Source organism: Pristiophorus japonicus, chromosome 15, assembly GCF_044704955.1.
Source record: "Pristiophorus japonicus isolate sPriJap1 chromosome 15, sPriJap1.hap1, whole genome shotgun sequence".
NCBI classification, from domain to species: Eukaryota; Metazoa; Chordata; class Chondrichthyes; family Pristiophoridae; genus Pristiophorus; species Pristiophorus japonicus.
The window spans coordinates 137145503-137158423 of NC_091991.1; the positions used below are offsets into that span (position 1 = coordinate 137145503).

At 42.5% G+C, this 12921-nt stretch overlaps 1 protein-coding gene across 1 annotated transcript in view; it reads left to right on the forward strand.

Annotated features, from left to right (window-relative positions):
• The window catches only part of ercc4 (excision repair cross-complementation group 4), a 52259-nt gene extending 42047 nt beyond the window's left edge, over positions 1-10212 (forward strand). Inside the window, exons 7-11 of the mRNA XM_070900956.1 lie at positions 743-853; positions 2269-2863; positions 4982-5074; positions 5869-5981; positions 7359-10212. Coding sequence (XP_070757057.1) covers positions 743-853; positions 2269-2863; positions 4982-5074; positions 5869-5981; positions 7359-8092 — 1646 coding nt within the window. The 3' untranslated portion in view covers positions 8093-10212. The remainder of the gene's footprint in view (positions 1-742; positions 854-2268; positions 2864-4981; positions 5075-5868; positions 5982-7358) is intronic.
• Positions 10213-12921: the final 2709 nt, after the last annotated feature.

Genomic DNA, 12921 nt, shown 5'->3' on the forward strand with positions numbered 1-12921 from the left:
TCAGATGGTGAGACACAATACTAGACCTCGCTGTCCACCTTTCCGTCATCCTGCACCACTATCTGCCTGATTTTTGTCAGACAGCACAAGAGAATCCAGCCCCATAAACACATCTGAAGAGAGTTCTAGTGATTTTTTTTCCAGCGGACATTGTTCTGCATTTGTTATTCATTCAAAGTTTGAGGAAGACCATAGCAAAAAAACAAGCAAATCTTTTTCACTTTCAAAGAAGTGATTTAAAAATGCCTGGATTCAGTTTTACAAGGAGAATTCAAGAGCACAAGTAGGATTTTATCCTGGATTATTCCTTCAGCAGTTTTGAAATAATAAATGGCAGAGAGCACTGCAGTGTGTGATGTGCTGGAAGCAGCAGCATATGTTAGTTGGTGCACAGGGTTACAGGTTGCATTTTCCTACCCGCCAGTGCTGCAATGAGGTGATGCCAAGTGAAGGCCAGAGGAGGAGGGGAGATTAGAACATGAGCCACCAAACGAACACTGTTACATGACTCCCAGCGGTCAAATAAAGATCAACATTGTCAAAATAAAACCAGAAGTGGGTCACCCACCTGTTGCCTTGGCTGCTGTAGGTGTATAGCTCAGCAGGCAATGAAAGGGGGGGAACTTCTTATCTTCCAATAACAATTAATACCTTAGAGTGTTAAACACCGAATGACTGGAACACTAGTTGAAGTTGTTGCTGACATGAGTGAACCATTATGTTTGTGTTTTACTTTGTTTAGAGAGAAAGAAGGAGCTTGTCCTGGAGACGAATCCAAAGTGGAAAGCATTGAGTGAAGTGCTAACAGAGATCAAAAGGGAAAATGAGCCCAAGGAAGCACTGACTGACTCAGGTGAGCTGCTTGAACAGCTGGGAGAATTGAACACCTTTTTATTTGCCTAACTCCAAAATGCATGTATTGACAGTGATTGTAGGAATCCTGTGAGAATGACAACTCCAGATGGTACAAACTTCTACATCAAATGTTTTTAAGACTTTTGAAAGGTTTTGTGGGACAGGTGGGACTAGGATGAGCAGAGAAATTGTACTTGAAATTTGAAAGAAGATTGGATTTGTTCAAAAGAATTAAATGATTAATGAGTCAGGTACATGTTTGTGTAAAATACATTTCATTTTATTGCACATGAGATTTGTGCATTGTTTTTAGAACCTGCTGATAGAATATAAATGATACCAATGACATTTGCTGCATAAACGTGCACACTCCACACTTCCCCCAATGAGGTGGGTCGAATTGGGTCAAATTAGCTAAAGCCATTATATTATGATCTGGACAATCCATGTTAGTAGGAGTGGTATAGCTTAATGTGAAAACAAGTATTATTTCCATTTACAAATCTCTCAATAATGTGGCAAAGCAATTAAAAAGCTGATAAAATGTAAGCAAGGTGTGAAGCGGACACAGAATCTAAAAGGGATACAGATGGGTCAAGTGAGTGGGCAAAAAATTGGCAGATCGAGTATAATGTGAGAAAACGTGAGGTTATCCACTTTGGTAAGAAGAATAAAAAAACAAATTAGGGATGGCCAATGGTTCATCTGCTTCATTCTTCCATTAAAAATTTACAATCCCCTCTACCATAGTGTCTTTTAACTGCTTGGAACAGCTTAAGCTTTACAGTTAAGAATTAAGGCAGCTAAGGGGATATCTCATCGTCAGAGTATGTAAAATATTAAATAGCCTAGATAATGGAAACCCAGATGTAGTTCAAAAACAGCAAAACAGTAGAACTGGACACACAGAAAATTAATGGAATGTGAAATTAGAACAGATATAAAGAAAACGTGTAATGGTAAATATTTGGAATTATCTAGAAAGCAAGGTAACAGAAGCAAAAATGTTGAGATTATTTTAAATTCGATTAGATTCCGCGATGATCAAGTTAATGCATTAAAGGACAAACTTTAATGGACCAAATAGCATTTTCTCATCCATAACTTGTTAATGTTCTTAATATATAACAACTAAATTTATAGGTATTATTTGCATCGCTAGGCTGAAACACGGGAAATTTTGATCTGGTAATTGAGTTTTATTGTTTTAACGGCGTCAGTAATCTCACTGATAGTTTGTCCAATGTTGGTGAATAGCTTTGGAATAGGAATTTCTGCACTACAAACCATCTCCAAATACTTCCCTCTGAAATAGATACACATACACCACATAATTGGCATGATATTGTGTGTAAGTATTTCACAGTGGATGAGATGAGTGATTACAGAAGCTTTTTCTCTTGCTGCCTGTAGGTCATGTGCTGATCTGTGCCAGTGATGATAGAACCTGTGCTCAGCTGAAAGAATACATCACCGTTGGAGCGGAAGACTTGTTAATGAGGCTGTATAATAAAACCTTTGAGAAGAACGAAAGGGCAGAGGATGTGAGGACAACCTGCATAAAAGACAGGCAGCCTAGCAAATCAAAGGCGAGACTGAAATCTGGTAATGGGCCCAAACTGAAGAAAGCAAAAACAGAGGCTGATAAAAATGGTAAAAACAGGAAGAAACCAGAACTGACATTGACTCAAATGGTAGGAAGAGAAAATGTTGAAGGTGCTAAGAAGATAGAGGAAGAGGACTTTGAAGGAAGTGTTAGCCTGGAAGCCAGCACTGAAGAAATTGAATCTGAGGGTATGATACTGAATCTGCCAACAGATGCCTGCTATGGAATCCTAAAAGAGCCACTGATTATCATCCATCCATTGCAGGGCTGCAGTGATCCATATAGTCTGTCACGTGTGCTACATGAAATCGAGCCCCGTTATGTTGTATTGTACGATGCAGAACTGACGTTCGTTCGCCAGCTTGAGATTTACAGGGCAAGCAGGCCTGGCAAGCCTCTTAGGTAATTCAGGTCTAATTTTCAGGCTTTTTAAGCACGGTGTTTATCTTTTTTATTTGTTCTGAGAATGGGCGACACTGGCAAGGTTTATTGCCTATCCCTAATTGCAGCCGCCTTTTCGAAGCAATTTTGTTTTACAGCTGAGTGGCTTGCTTGGCCACTTCAAAGACCATTAAGAATCAAATGCATTCTTAAGGTCACATCTAAACCATGCCGGGTAAGGGTAGTGGGTTCTTGAATTCAGGTTCACAACTTGCCATGTTGTGATTTGAACCATATTGTACCATATCTTGAAATCCACTGGAGTCCTAAGTAATTTTGAATCTTTTTTTATTCAGTTTACTCATTAGTTCTGCATCTGCTTTCAGTTGAATTGTTATTTGTCTCATTGGAATAAATGGGTGCGGTGAAAAATGTACGGTTTTCTTATGGTATGATAGTGTAAAGAGAAAACACTACTTTCTCACACCATATTTTATATATTGTGCAAAATTACTATACAGTGTTTTTAAATTAAATGATCTAGAGGTTGACGGATGTGGTCCATATCTCTGTTCGCTGATTGAGAAAACAGGCAAGAGCCTGCTCCCATTGTATGGTAGTTGGTGATGAGCTTTAGGAGAGTGACTCCAATCACCTTCCCATTCTATTTTTAATCATTATTTTTTCCACACACACACCCCTCCCCTGCCAAACCACTGCCATGTGTATGTACTTCACATCCGTCCAGCAATATGTCGGGACATCAGAACAGTGCCACCAGAATGCCATTGTGCAGCCAACTTTACACTTTCACAACCATCAATGATCATTCACCATCACTAGAATGAATTTTCTCCTGGGACTCCAGAAATGACTAGGAGCATCACACACCTGTTATCTTCATTGCCGCACAACTCTTCAACGTGTTTGTTATCTTGCAGCAAAATAAATGTGGGAGTCCAATTACCAGGAAGCTTGACTTGGGCATTATTTGCTCTACAGCAGTCCCATGTTCACTTGTAATTGTCAGCAAACACTGAGTCTGAGATGGGGTTTTTATAGCTAAATTGTGCTAGTGGTAATGCAGCCCAGCAATAAATAATTGGGACCGTACTACTGTAGCAGCTCACTGCATTCATTCAATATACATGGAAAATTTAAAGCTTTAATAAGGGGCATAAATTACTTGGTGCCACAGGACTAGTTCCATAGATTATGCATGTCATTTGTAACTGCAATTCAAAATTCCTTCCAACTGTTCTCCACCTGTATCTAATTCAGTGCTCCAATCTCAGTGGATCCCATTGATCCAGATTGATTTATTAATTTCTATAGTTCTGACTCTTCCCATTGGTTTATGATTCGTGCTGAAATGGTCCAGCATGGGGGGGGGGGTGAAAGTGAATTATATAGGGTTATATAATTTTTTTTTAAATTGTCCAACTTGAAACTATTTGGCATCTACCACCACCCCTCACTCCCCACCCGCCCCTACCCTTGACCTGCTGTCATCTTATTCAGTGTTTTGTGGACAGTTTTCATTGTTCTGTACTTTCTGTACCATCTTCTGTTCCTAATGCTGAACATTTTTTTACCCAGAGCGTGAATAGAATGTAGAACTTGCTACCACAGGGAGTAGCATAGATGCCTTTAAGAGGAAGCTAGATAAACACATGAGGGAGAAAGGAATAGGAGGATATGTAGATGAGGTAAGGTGGGAGGAGGCTCGTGTGGAGCATAAGCAACAGCATAGACTAGATGGGCCGAATGGCCTGTTTCTGTGCTGCAAATTCTATGAAATTGTTGGGCTTTTTGGAATATCTGTTTGTGTGCGGCTTCCTTCTCTCCCACTCTCATTCATGTGAATAAATTGGAAAATGTTTTTCTTTCCAGCAGCCTGGTGATCAATTTTATTTCCATCAGTATCATCATTTCAATTTTGCACAAAGTTAATGAGGCAATGCGAACACTTACAGTGGGAGTAACACAGCTGAGTCAAAGGGAGTGACAAGCCAATTTAACTTAAATATTCCGCCTTTTACATAACCTAAGCAGCAGTTGTGTACATGTTTGAACATGAATCATTAAGCATATGTGGTGCCTGAAGGGCTAATGCTCCATTTAATTTCTTTCTTTCAGGGTTTATTTCCTAATATATGGAGGCTCGACAGAAGAGCAGCGATACCTGACCAATCTGAGAAAGGAGAAGACTGCCTTTGAGAATTTGATAAGGTAAATGAACAGAAATGCAGCTTCAATAGAGTCGCTGGTGTGAACAAAACACTTTATAAAATTAAATTAAATAAAAAGGGGCCGATGACTGATTTGCTCCTGATTTTTGCGAGAATGACTCCGATGTAGCTTTCATTAAACTATTTAATCCATTTCATTTAATTGCCAAAAAACTCAACAAAAATAAAAGATTGACAGAGAAAACCTCACAGTTAATTTGGTAAAAATATCAGCATCCCTCATGAACAGCTCCAGGTGGAAGTGAATAGTCAAATTCAGCAACATTACCATTGGGAAAATTGCATCAGCTTGAATGATTTTCTAATAAAAATCTGAAAGCTATTTCCGTTTCCTACAACTTCACTCCCTACAACCAGAAGGAAGGCTGGATCTTGTCTACTTTCAGCTTTCTGGGTTTTCCTGTAGATTTCTCAGCTTATGCAGGCAAATCCTCAATGCATTTTCTTGCAGGCTTTCGATGAGCCTTTATTGGAAACTATAAATAAGTCTTTATGTGAAATTCCTTTTTATCATATTTATTTGTCTCTATGATTTACACATACTGTATCTAGAATTTTTGCTTTTTTTTAAAGCCCCTCAATGGAACCTTAGATTCTTTACTGTTCTGCTGTTGGCTTCAAGTAAATGCGATTTGTTGAATCTGCCCCGGTCTTAACTGACGAATGCAGTTGATTTAAAAAAAATGTCTTTACAATAATGAGTAAAGACACTTTTTTTTTTACTTGATGAGAATTATTCTAATTATTACAAATTTCTACCGTGAAATCTTTTAGGGAGAAGGCAGTAATGGTTATTCCTGAGGAGAGAGAGGGAAGAGATGACTCGAACCTAGATCTTGCACGAGATATTGCCCCACCGACTGCTGCTACAGATACGCGGAAAGCAGGTTTGTGTAAACTCAGTGAGCTCTTTATTTTCTTTTTTGAAGATGTTCAGAAAGGGTAGTAATCAGGATCATTTCCTCCATCATAAGGTCAGAAGTGGGGCTGTTCACTGATAATCTCAGTGTTCAGCTCTATTCGCAATTCCTCAGATAATGAAGCAGTCCATGCCCATATGCAGCAAGACCCGAATAACATCCAGGCTTAGGCTGTTAAGTGGCAAGTAACATTCATACCACACAAGTCAGCCAATGAACATCTCCCACACAAGTGTCAGCCAATGAACATTTCCGACAAGAGAGAGTATAACCACCAATGGCATTACCATCGCTGAAACTCCCACTATCAACATCCTGGGTGGTCACCTGAGACGAGTCTATATGATCTACAAGATGCAACATGCCAAGGTTTCTTCGGTAGTGCCTCCCAAACCCACTATCTCCACCACCCAGAAGGACCAAGGCAGCAGGTGCCTGGGAACACCACTACCTCCAAGTCGCATACCATCCTGACTTGGACATATATCGCTGTTTCTTCATTGTTGCTGGGTTAAAATCCTGGAACTCCCTACCTAACAACATTGCGTGAATAACATCACCAGGCAGACTACAACAGTTCAAGAAGAATGTCCACCGCCACTTTATCAAAGGCAACTAGAGATGAGCAATAAATGCCAGCCTTGCCAGTGATGCCCATATATTGAGAAATAATTTTTTTAAACTATTCATTCTTTTATAATCAGTAATGGAATGTGCTTCTCGCCCGTTCCTGACATTTTTTCTAATGTCACAACCTGGTGGCAGTTTAGTGCCTTGCCAGATAACATGAGCAGTTATTCGAACATTGTGCTGTTAAAAGAAAACCAATCTAATTCTTTCATAAGTAGGACTCTGCCCCTCTTATTGGCCTTTTGTAGTCCATGTGGCCCCGAGTTCCATGTGGCATTGTATGATTGCGCTAGGAGGTCCCAGTGGCACAGGGCACACATACCCCAGTGTGTTGTGTTGTGCCGTACAGTTGTTAGGGGCAGGTTTGTTGTCAAATGGCAAATTCCTAATCTTAATAATGCTACTGGAAGAGATGCCAAAGGCTTCTATGCAAAGTAGGAGAGAAAAATGGAGGGCTGTACCACCTTATCGGCTAGACAAGAATTATACTAGCAGAAATCTGAGAGCACATTGCCTGGTCTCTTCCTGCTATCTTGCCCAGCCAAGGAAATGGTGTGTATTGTAAGAGGGGGAAATTGTTTTTTTTTTAAATTAAATTAAATTTGACGGAACTACACAGAAGCAAATTTAGGCATATGTACAGTGACAATTAAAGATTTTTTTTTAAATCATGGAAGTCAAAATTGCTGGATTCTCTCCTCTTTCTTTGTGTAGGTGGCCAGGGTCAGAAGAAAGAGCAGCATCGCATTATAGTGGATATACGGGAGTTCCGCAGTGCGCTTCCTTCCCTGATACATCGGCGTGGCATCGACATTGAGCCAGTCACCTTGGAGGTTGGCGACTACATTCTGACTCCTGATATCTGTGTTGAACGCAAGAGTGTAAGTGATCTGATTGGCTCTTTGAACAATGGTCGTCTGTACACTCAGTGCATCTCCATGTCACGGTACTATAAGCGGCCAGTTCTTTTGATTGAATTTGACCCCAACAAGCCCTTTTCCCTGAATTCCAAAGGATCTGTATACCAAGAGATTTCCATTAATGACGTTACATCTAAACTCACCCTGTTGACTCTTCACTTTCCCAAGCTGCGTATTCTCTGGTGCCCCTCCCCACATGTCTCTGCTGAATTGTTTGAGGAGCTGAAACAAAACCGTCCCGAACCTGATGCATCTACTGCCATGGCTGTCACGGCCGATTCTGAAATGGTTTCTGAGTCGGACAGATACAATCCAGGTCCACAGGACTTCTTGCTGAAAATGCCTGGAGTGAATGCTAAAAACTGCCGGGCATTGATGAACCACGTGAAAAGCATTGCTGAACTCGTGACAGTCTCCCAGGAACAATTAGCGGAAATTGTAGGGAATGCCAACAATGCCAAACAGCTCTGGGAGTTCATTCACTCTTCGTATATGGATAATGCAGCACAGAGGAAAACTAGAAGGTGACATTCAGAGTGGATTTTAATGGTCTCGTCTGTGCTTTCATTACCAGCAGCTGGTAAATGCAGAAATCCTGCGCCCAATGCAGACATTGTTTTAAAGCTGAGCTGTCAACATATTTAATTACATTAAAGCTTGTACAATTGTTAAAAAAAAATAGCAGAGCTTTATTTTAAAAAAATCTGTTACAAGAGGTTTGTAATTCTTTTGTTACTATCAGCAGGAACGCTTTATGTATTTATCCCAGAGAGGGCTCCAGCTTTGCTAGTCCTTACTAGTTTGCTGTAATGAAGTTTGACTGCAACTAGTGCCTAATTTTTTCAAATGTTTCTGATTCATTAGAGAAGGACAAAAAAATGTTAAACAAAGGGGACTGTCCAGAACTCGCATATTGCTGCAGAGATTGTTCTTTCACCTTGTTATTTTCATCAGGAAGACAACCTTTTAAAGGCTATGTTTATGTGTGGATAAAGACTATAAACCAAACTAATATATTTCAGTAGCTAAGTATGATTAGGCAAGGTGTTATTTTATGGGTCTGCGTGTGTTAATGAGCTGTAGGTTTTTGGAGCTTTGCCTGTGACTGGATAGACTTTGTTTATTGACATTGTACCCCAAGGAGGCTGGGCTTCAGGAAGGTGTTTTATCAATTGGATTCATCTCTCTACCTGTGGTTTTTATGCTGTTATTGGAACTATTAGCAACTTTTACATAAGTTCTTTATAAAAGGTAATGTGAATCTTCCTAAGGTTTAACTCCATGAAATATCCCTTTGATATTTCTTTCTATCGTAAAATATCTGCAGACGCTCTCTTTTGCTTGCTAGACCACTCCAGTGCCAGGTCACTGTGGGGTTGGAGTCCTGGGTAACTGGAGTAACCTCCCAATTCAATGCTTGATTATATGAAATTTGGATCAGAAGTTGATTCTGCTATGGCGTTAAGCAATGAGATTTAATATAATTGACTTTTCCAGCAGGATTGAGGACTTTTCTGCAGCCTCCTATGTGGGTGAGGCTTAAAATGAGTATCTTGGACTTGTTTCCTCTTACACTCTGAAAGCTGTTTCAAATGGATAGAATCATAGAAATTTACAGCACGGAAGGAGGCCATTTCGGCCCATTGTGCCTGCACCGGCCGATTTAAAAAGCTATCCAGCCTAATCTCACTTTCCAGCTCTTGGTCTGTAGCCCTGTAGGTTACAGAACTTTAAGTGCACATCCAAGTACTTTTTATATATGATGAGGGTTTCTCCCTCTACCACCTTTTCACGCAGTGAGTTCCTGTGGGTGAAGAAATTTCCTCTCAAATCCCCTCCAAACCTCCAATCAATTACTTTAAATCTATGCCCCCTGTTTGTTGACCCTTCTGCTAAGGGAAATAGGTCCTTCCTATCCACTCTATCTAGGCCCTTCATAATTTTATACACCTCAATAAGGTCTCCCCACAGCCTCCTCAGTTCCAAAGAAAACAAACCCAGTCTATCCAATCTTTCCCCATAGCTAATATTCTCCAGTCCAGGCAACATCCTTGTAAATCTCCGCTCTAAATCTCTCTAGTGCAAACACATCTTTCCTGTAATGTGGTGACCAGAACTGCATGCAGTACTTTAGCTGTGGCCTAACTAGTGTTTTATACAGTTATACAGGATAGATCGGATTTTTATAATATGGGGTACAATAAAGCTAAATATATGGTGGAGCAGCCTGATTATCCCTCTGGATTCTGTGGGCTTTGATCTTCTGGACTGCAGGAAATGTTATTTGGTTCATCAGTTGAAACACCACCTCACCTGATTGTACCCTCATGGAGAAACATTCCCTGGGTGGTCAATGTTGAAATGCTAAAACAATTTAGATTTTGTTAAACTGATTTTGGGATTAAATATTTGGGGGCAAGAAAGTGATAACACACGTAGCCTCCTCAGGAAAGCTTTTTAAAAATATAACTAAACGCAAAGTGAATGGGGAATGTCATTTACCTTTAGGGCAGTGTCAGTTAAAGTAGGGGAGGGGCTAGAATATGCAGTCGATGTGTGTTGTACTTGTGTATTTTGATATCCTGTGTATGTATTTGTTTTGTAAACATTCTGGTTGATAATAAAGATTTTCAATGAAGTGAAATCAATATCTCACTAGAAAAAATGTCAGTACTTTGAAGGAAAATAATTGGGGGTGGGGAGGGAAATTTGCATTGTTTTCGTCTCCCGTTAGTGCCGCCGGGGCGCAAACAATTTCGTGGGGGTGGGGATGCTACCGCCTCCTGCGAAATTGTGTGGGAGTTAGCGGAGACGCAAACCAGCAGTGCCCCGCCCCTGCAGGTTGTGCCCTGGGCCGCAGCACCAGCGATGATGATGTCATCGCCGTGCACAGCGACCCATTTTCGCCCCGCGGCATAAATTGGGTCGCGCTCCATAAGGCCACCGCGGGCGATGTCAGCGCCAACCTCACAGGGCACGACCCAGGCCGCACTCTGCTCAGGGGGGCGAAAAAGAAAGGCGAGATACAAGGTGCCATTTTTTTTTTTCCTGGCTTCACCAGTCCAGCCTTTCGTTGTCTATTTCGCGGGGTCCGTTTCTGTGCCAGGCTGCGGCCACAGCATCCAGCATCCCTGGTGGCCTAGTGGAGGCCCCTCGCCCCACTGCAAAGCTCGCAGCTGCCCCCCCCCCCCCCTTTAACAGGAGGAGAGGGCCCTGCACCACACGGAGATGCCGTGCATCGCTGGAAAATTTGCACGCTTATCGCCCCAGTCCCGCACCCGAGAGGAGGCGGAGCTCCCGACATTGCACCCCACTTCCTCTCGGGGTGGTAACCCCAATTTCGTCTCTTCCACGCCGGGCACAGGGACTCCCGCCTCACCTCAGTTACCGCCTCCAAAGTTTGACCCCCATGGTCTGTGTTCCTTTTTTGTTCTGAATCAGACCTTTTACAGTTTGCACCAGTTTATAATATTGTGTACAAACAGTTTGGACCCCTTACAGGTGCAGTGCTGTGGAGCCCCCCCCCTGCCCCCCCCATCTCCCAGCCTGAAGGGGTCGAAATTGCCCTCAGCCCGAAACGGGGCGCGCACACACCGCATTTGAATGGTTTTTACCGCAACTCTGGCTCAGGTCGCCTCTTGAGCAAAGTTCCACTCTTTGTTTTTTTTTGTTTAGATCCGGACATCGGTCTTAATGGGGGCGGTGACAACACTTGAGGGGCGGCAACTCCGGCAGTGGCAGCAACTGAGGGGCGGACGGTGGGTACGGAGCGGAGTGACCATCGCGATGAGGTCGTCACGGTGTCACGTCACCACGGCTCTCCCCTTCACTTTGCGATTTAAAATCTTCAGCCCACTGGGCTACCAGGGAGGGTTTCAGCCGGGCCAGCGGCCTGGCACTGAAGAGGGGGTGCCAGGCTGTCTGTAAGTGGCATATTGTTGGGCCAACATGGGATTCGGCTGATTTTTTAAAAAAAACATGGCGGCACTGGGTCCTCCCCTTTAAAGGAAGCCACACCGTCCCTGCAGAAGGCCTCGGCCTCACTGGAGCACCGCCAGGCCCATGTGCAGCTTATCAGTGCTGCGTGTGAGGTGTTCACTTGCTAAGTAGCTGATCTGTATGAATTTTGCAACTAAGGAGGCCTAGCGCAGGTCCTGGAAGCAGCCAGAGTGCTCCACAAGACTGCTATGACTACAGAAAGATCAGTAAGTGGTGCAAACTCTGCTTCAACATTAATGCTGCTATACTTTAGATGTGAAAAATGTAGTCAATCCTCCCAACAAAGCAACTCAAATAACCTGCCACTTCCATGGAATTGAAAGTGACCTGCCTGCTTACAGATCCCGCTTATGAAGCAGTAACTAGCCAAGACTGGAATGATGTCCTATTTCTAATCCAAACCAGTAACTGAGGAAATAAAGCACTTGATTTTTTCCCCCATCTGCTGGGTGTCTAATACACGTGGAATCCCATTTCCAAGTTTAAATCTACAAACTAAGTTACTAAGAAATCCACACAGGTAGTTTTTGTTTGTTTAGTGATAGAGTATCACTTCTATCCCTGTCTAGATACACTCCAAGTCTAGAGACTTTAGGCACAAGTTTGGCAGAGACTTCTAAAGGCTTAAAGATTTCTACATTTGCACAAGGGTACTGCTGGAGCTTAACCACTAAAAGCCACATAGCCAACATCAGAAAGCACTGGTAATCTTGCTGCTTGTCCAGTCTGGACCACCCTACTCACTAGGCTTGAAGGGTAATCTGAAGCATTTCAGACCCTAGTGACAGGTCTCCAGGTTCTATTATTAAACCACGCTGGCTGATCAATCCTCACAAGCGCCCTTGATTACCAATTCTGCTGCAAAGGGTTCACTTGGTTCCACGCATCCATCAGCGGGCACCATTTCGGAGCCACAACTTGACCACAAAAAGACGTTTGCTTACCTCCTTTGCCCCCGCCAGTAGGATAACCACTTTTTAATCATTAGACAACTGATGAGCATGGGTTTTAAACCCCTTGCCTTATGGTCAGCAGATACCAGAAGCTCTTCACCATGGTGATCAATGCAACTCACCAGAAAATGTGTGAATGAATGCACTGCCACTAATGCCCTGACCACAGCACGGACACACCATTCCCCATCGAGTTTTGGGTCTGCGATGGTCACTTGGATTCAGTGACCGTGGCTTCTCCTGTAAGGGGACCCCTTGCCCTTTACAATAAGCAGTTTACCTTTGCTCCCTAATAGATCTGGGGGGTTGTAATGATGTACATATTGGGTACTGTGACTTCGCACGTGCCTGACATGCATTTCTCCTATCATCAGGAAGATGGTCTTAATGAGTATACTAGTTCAT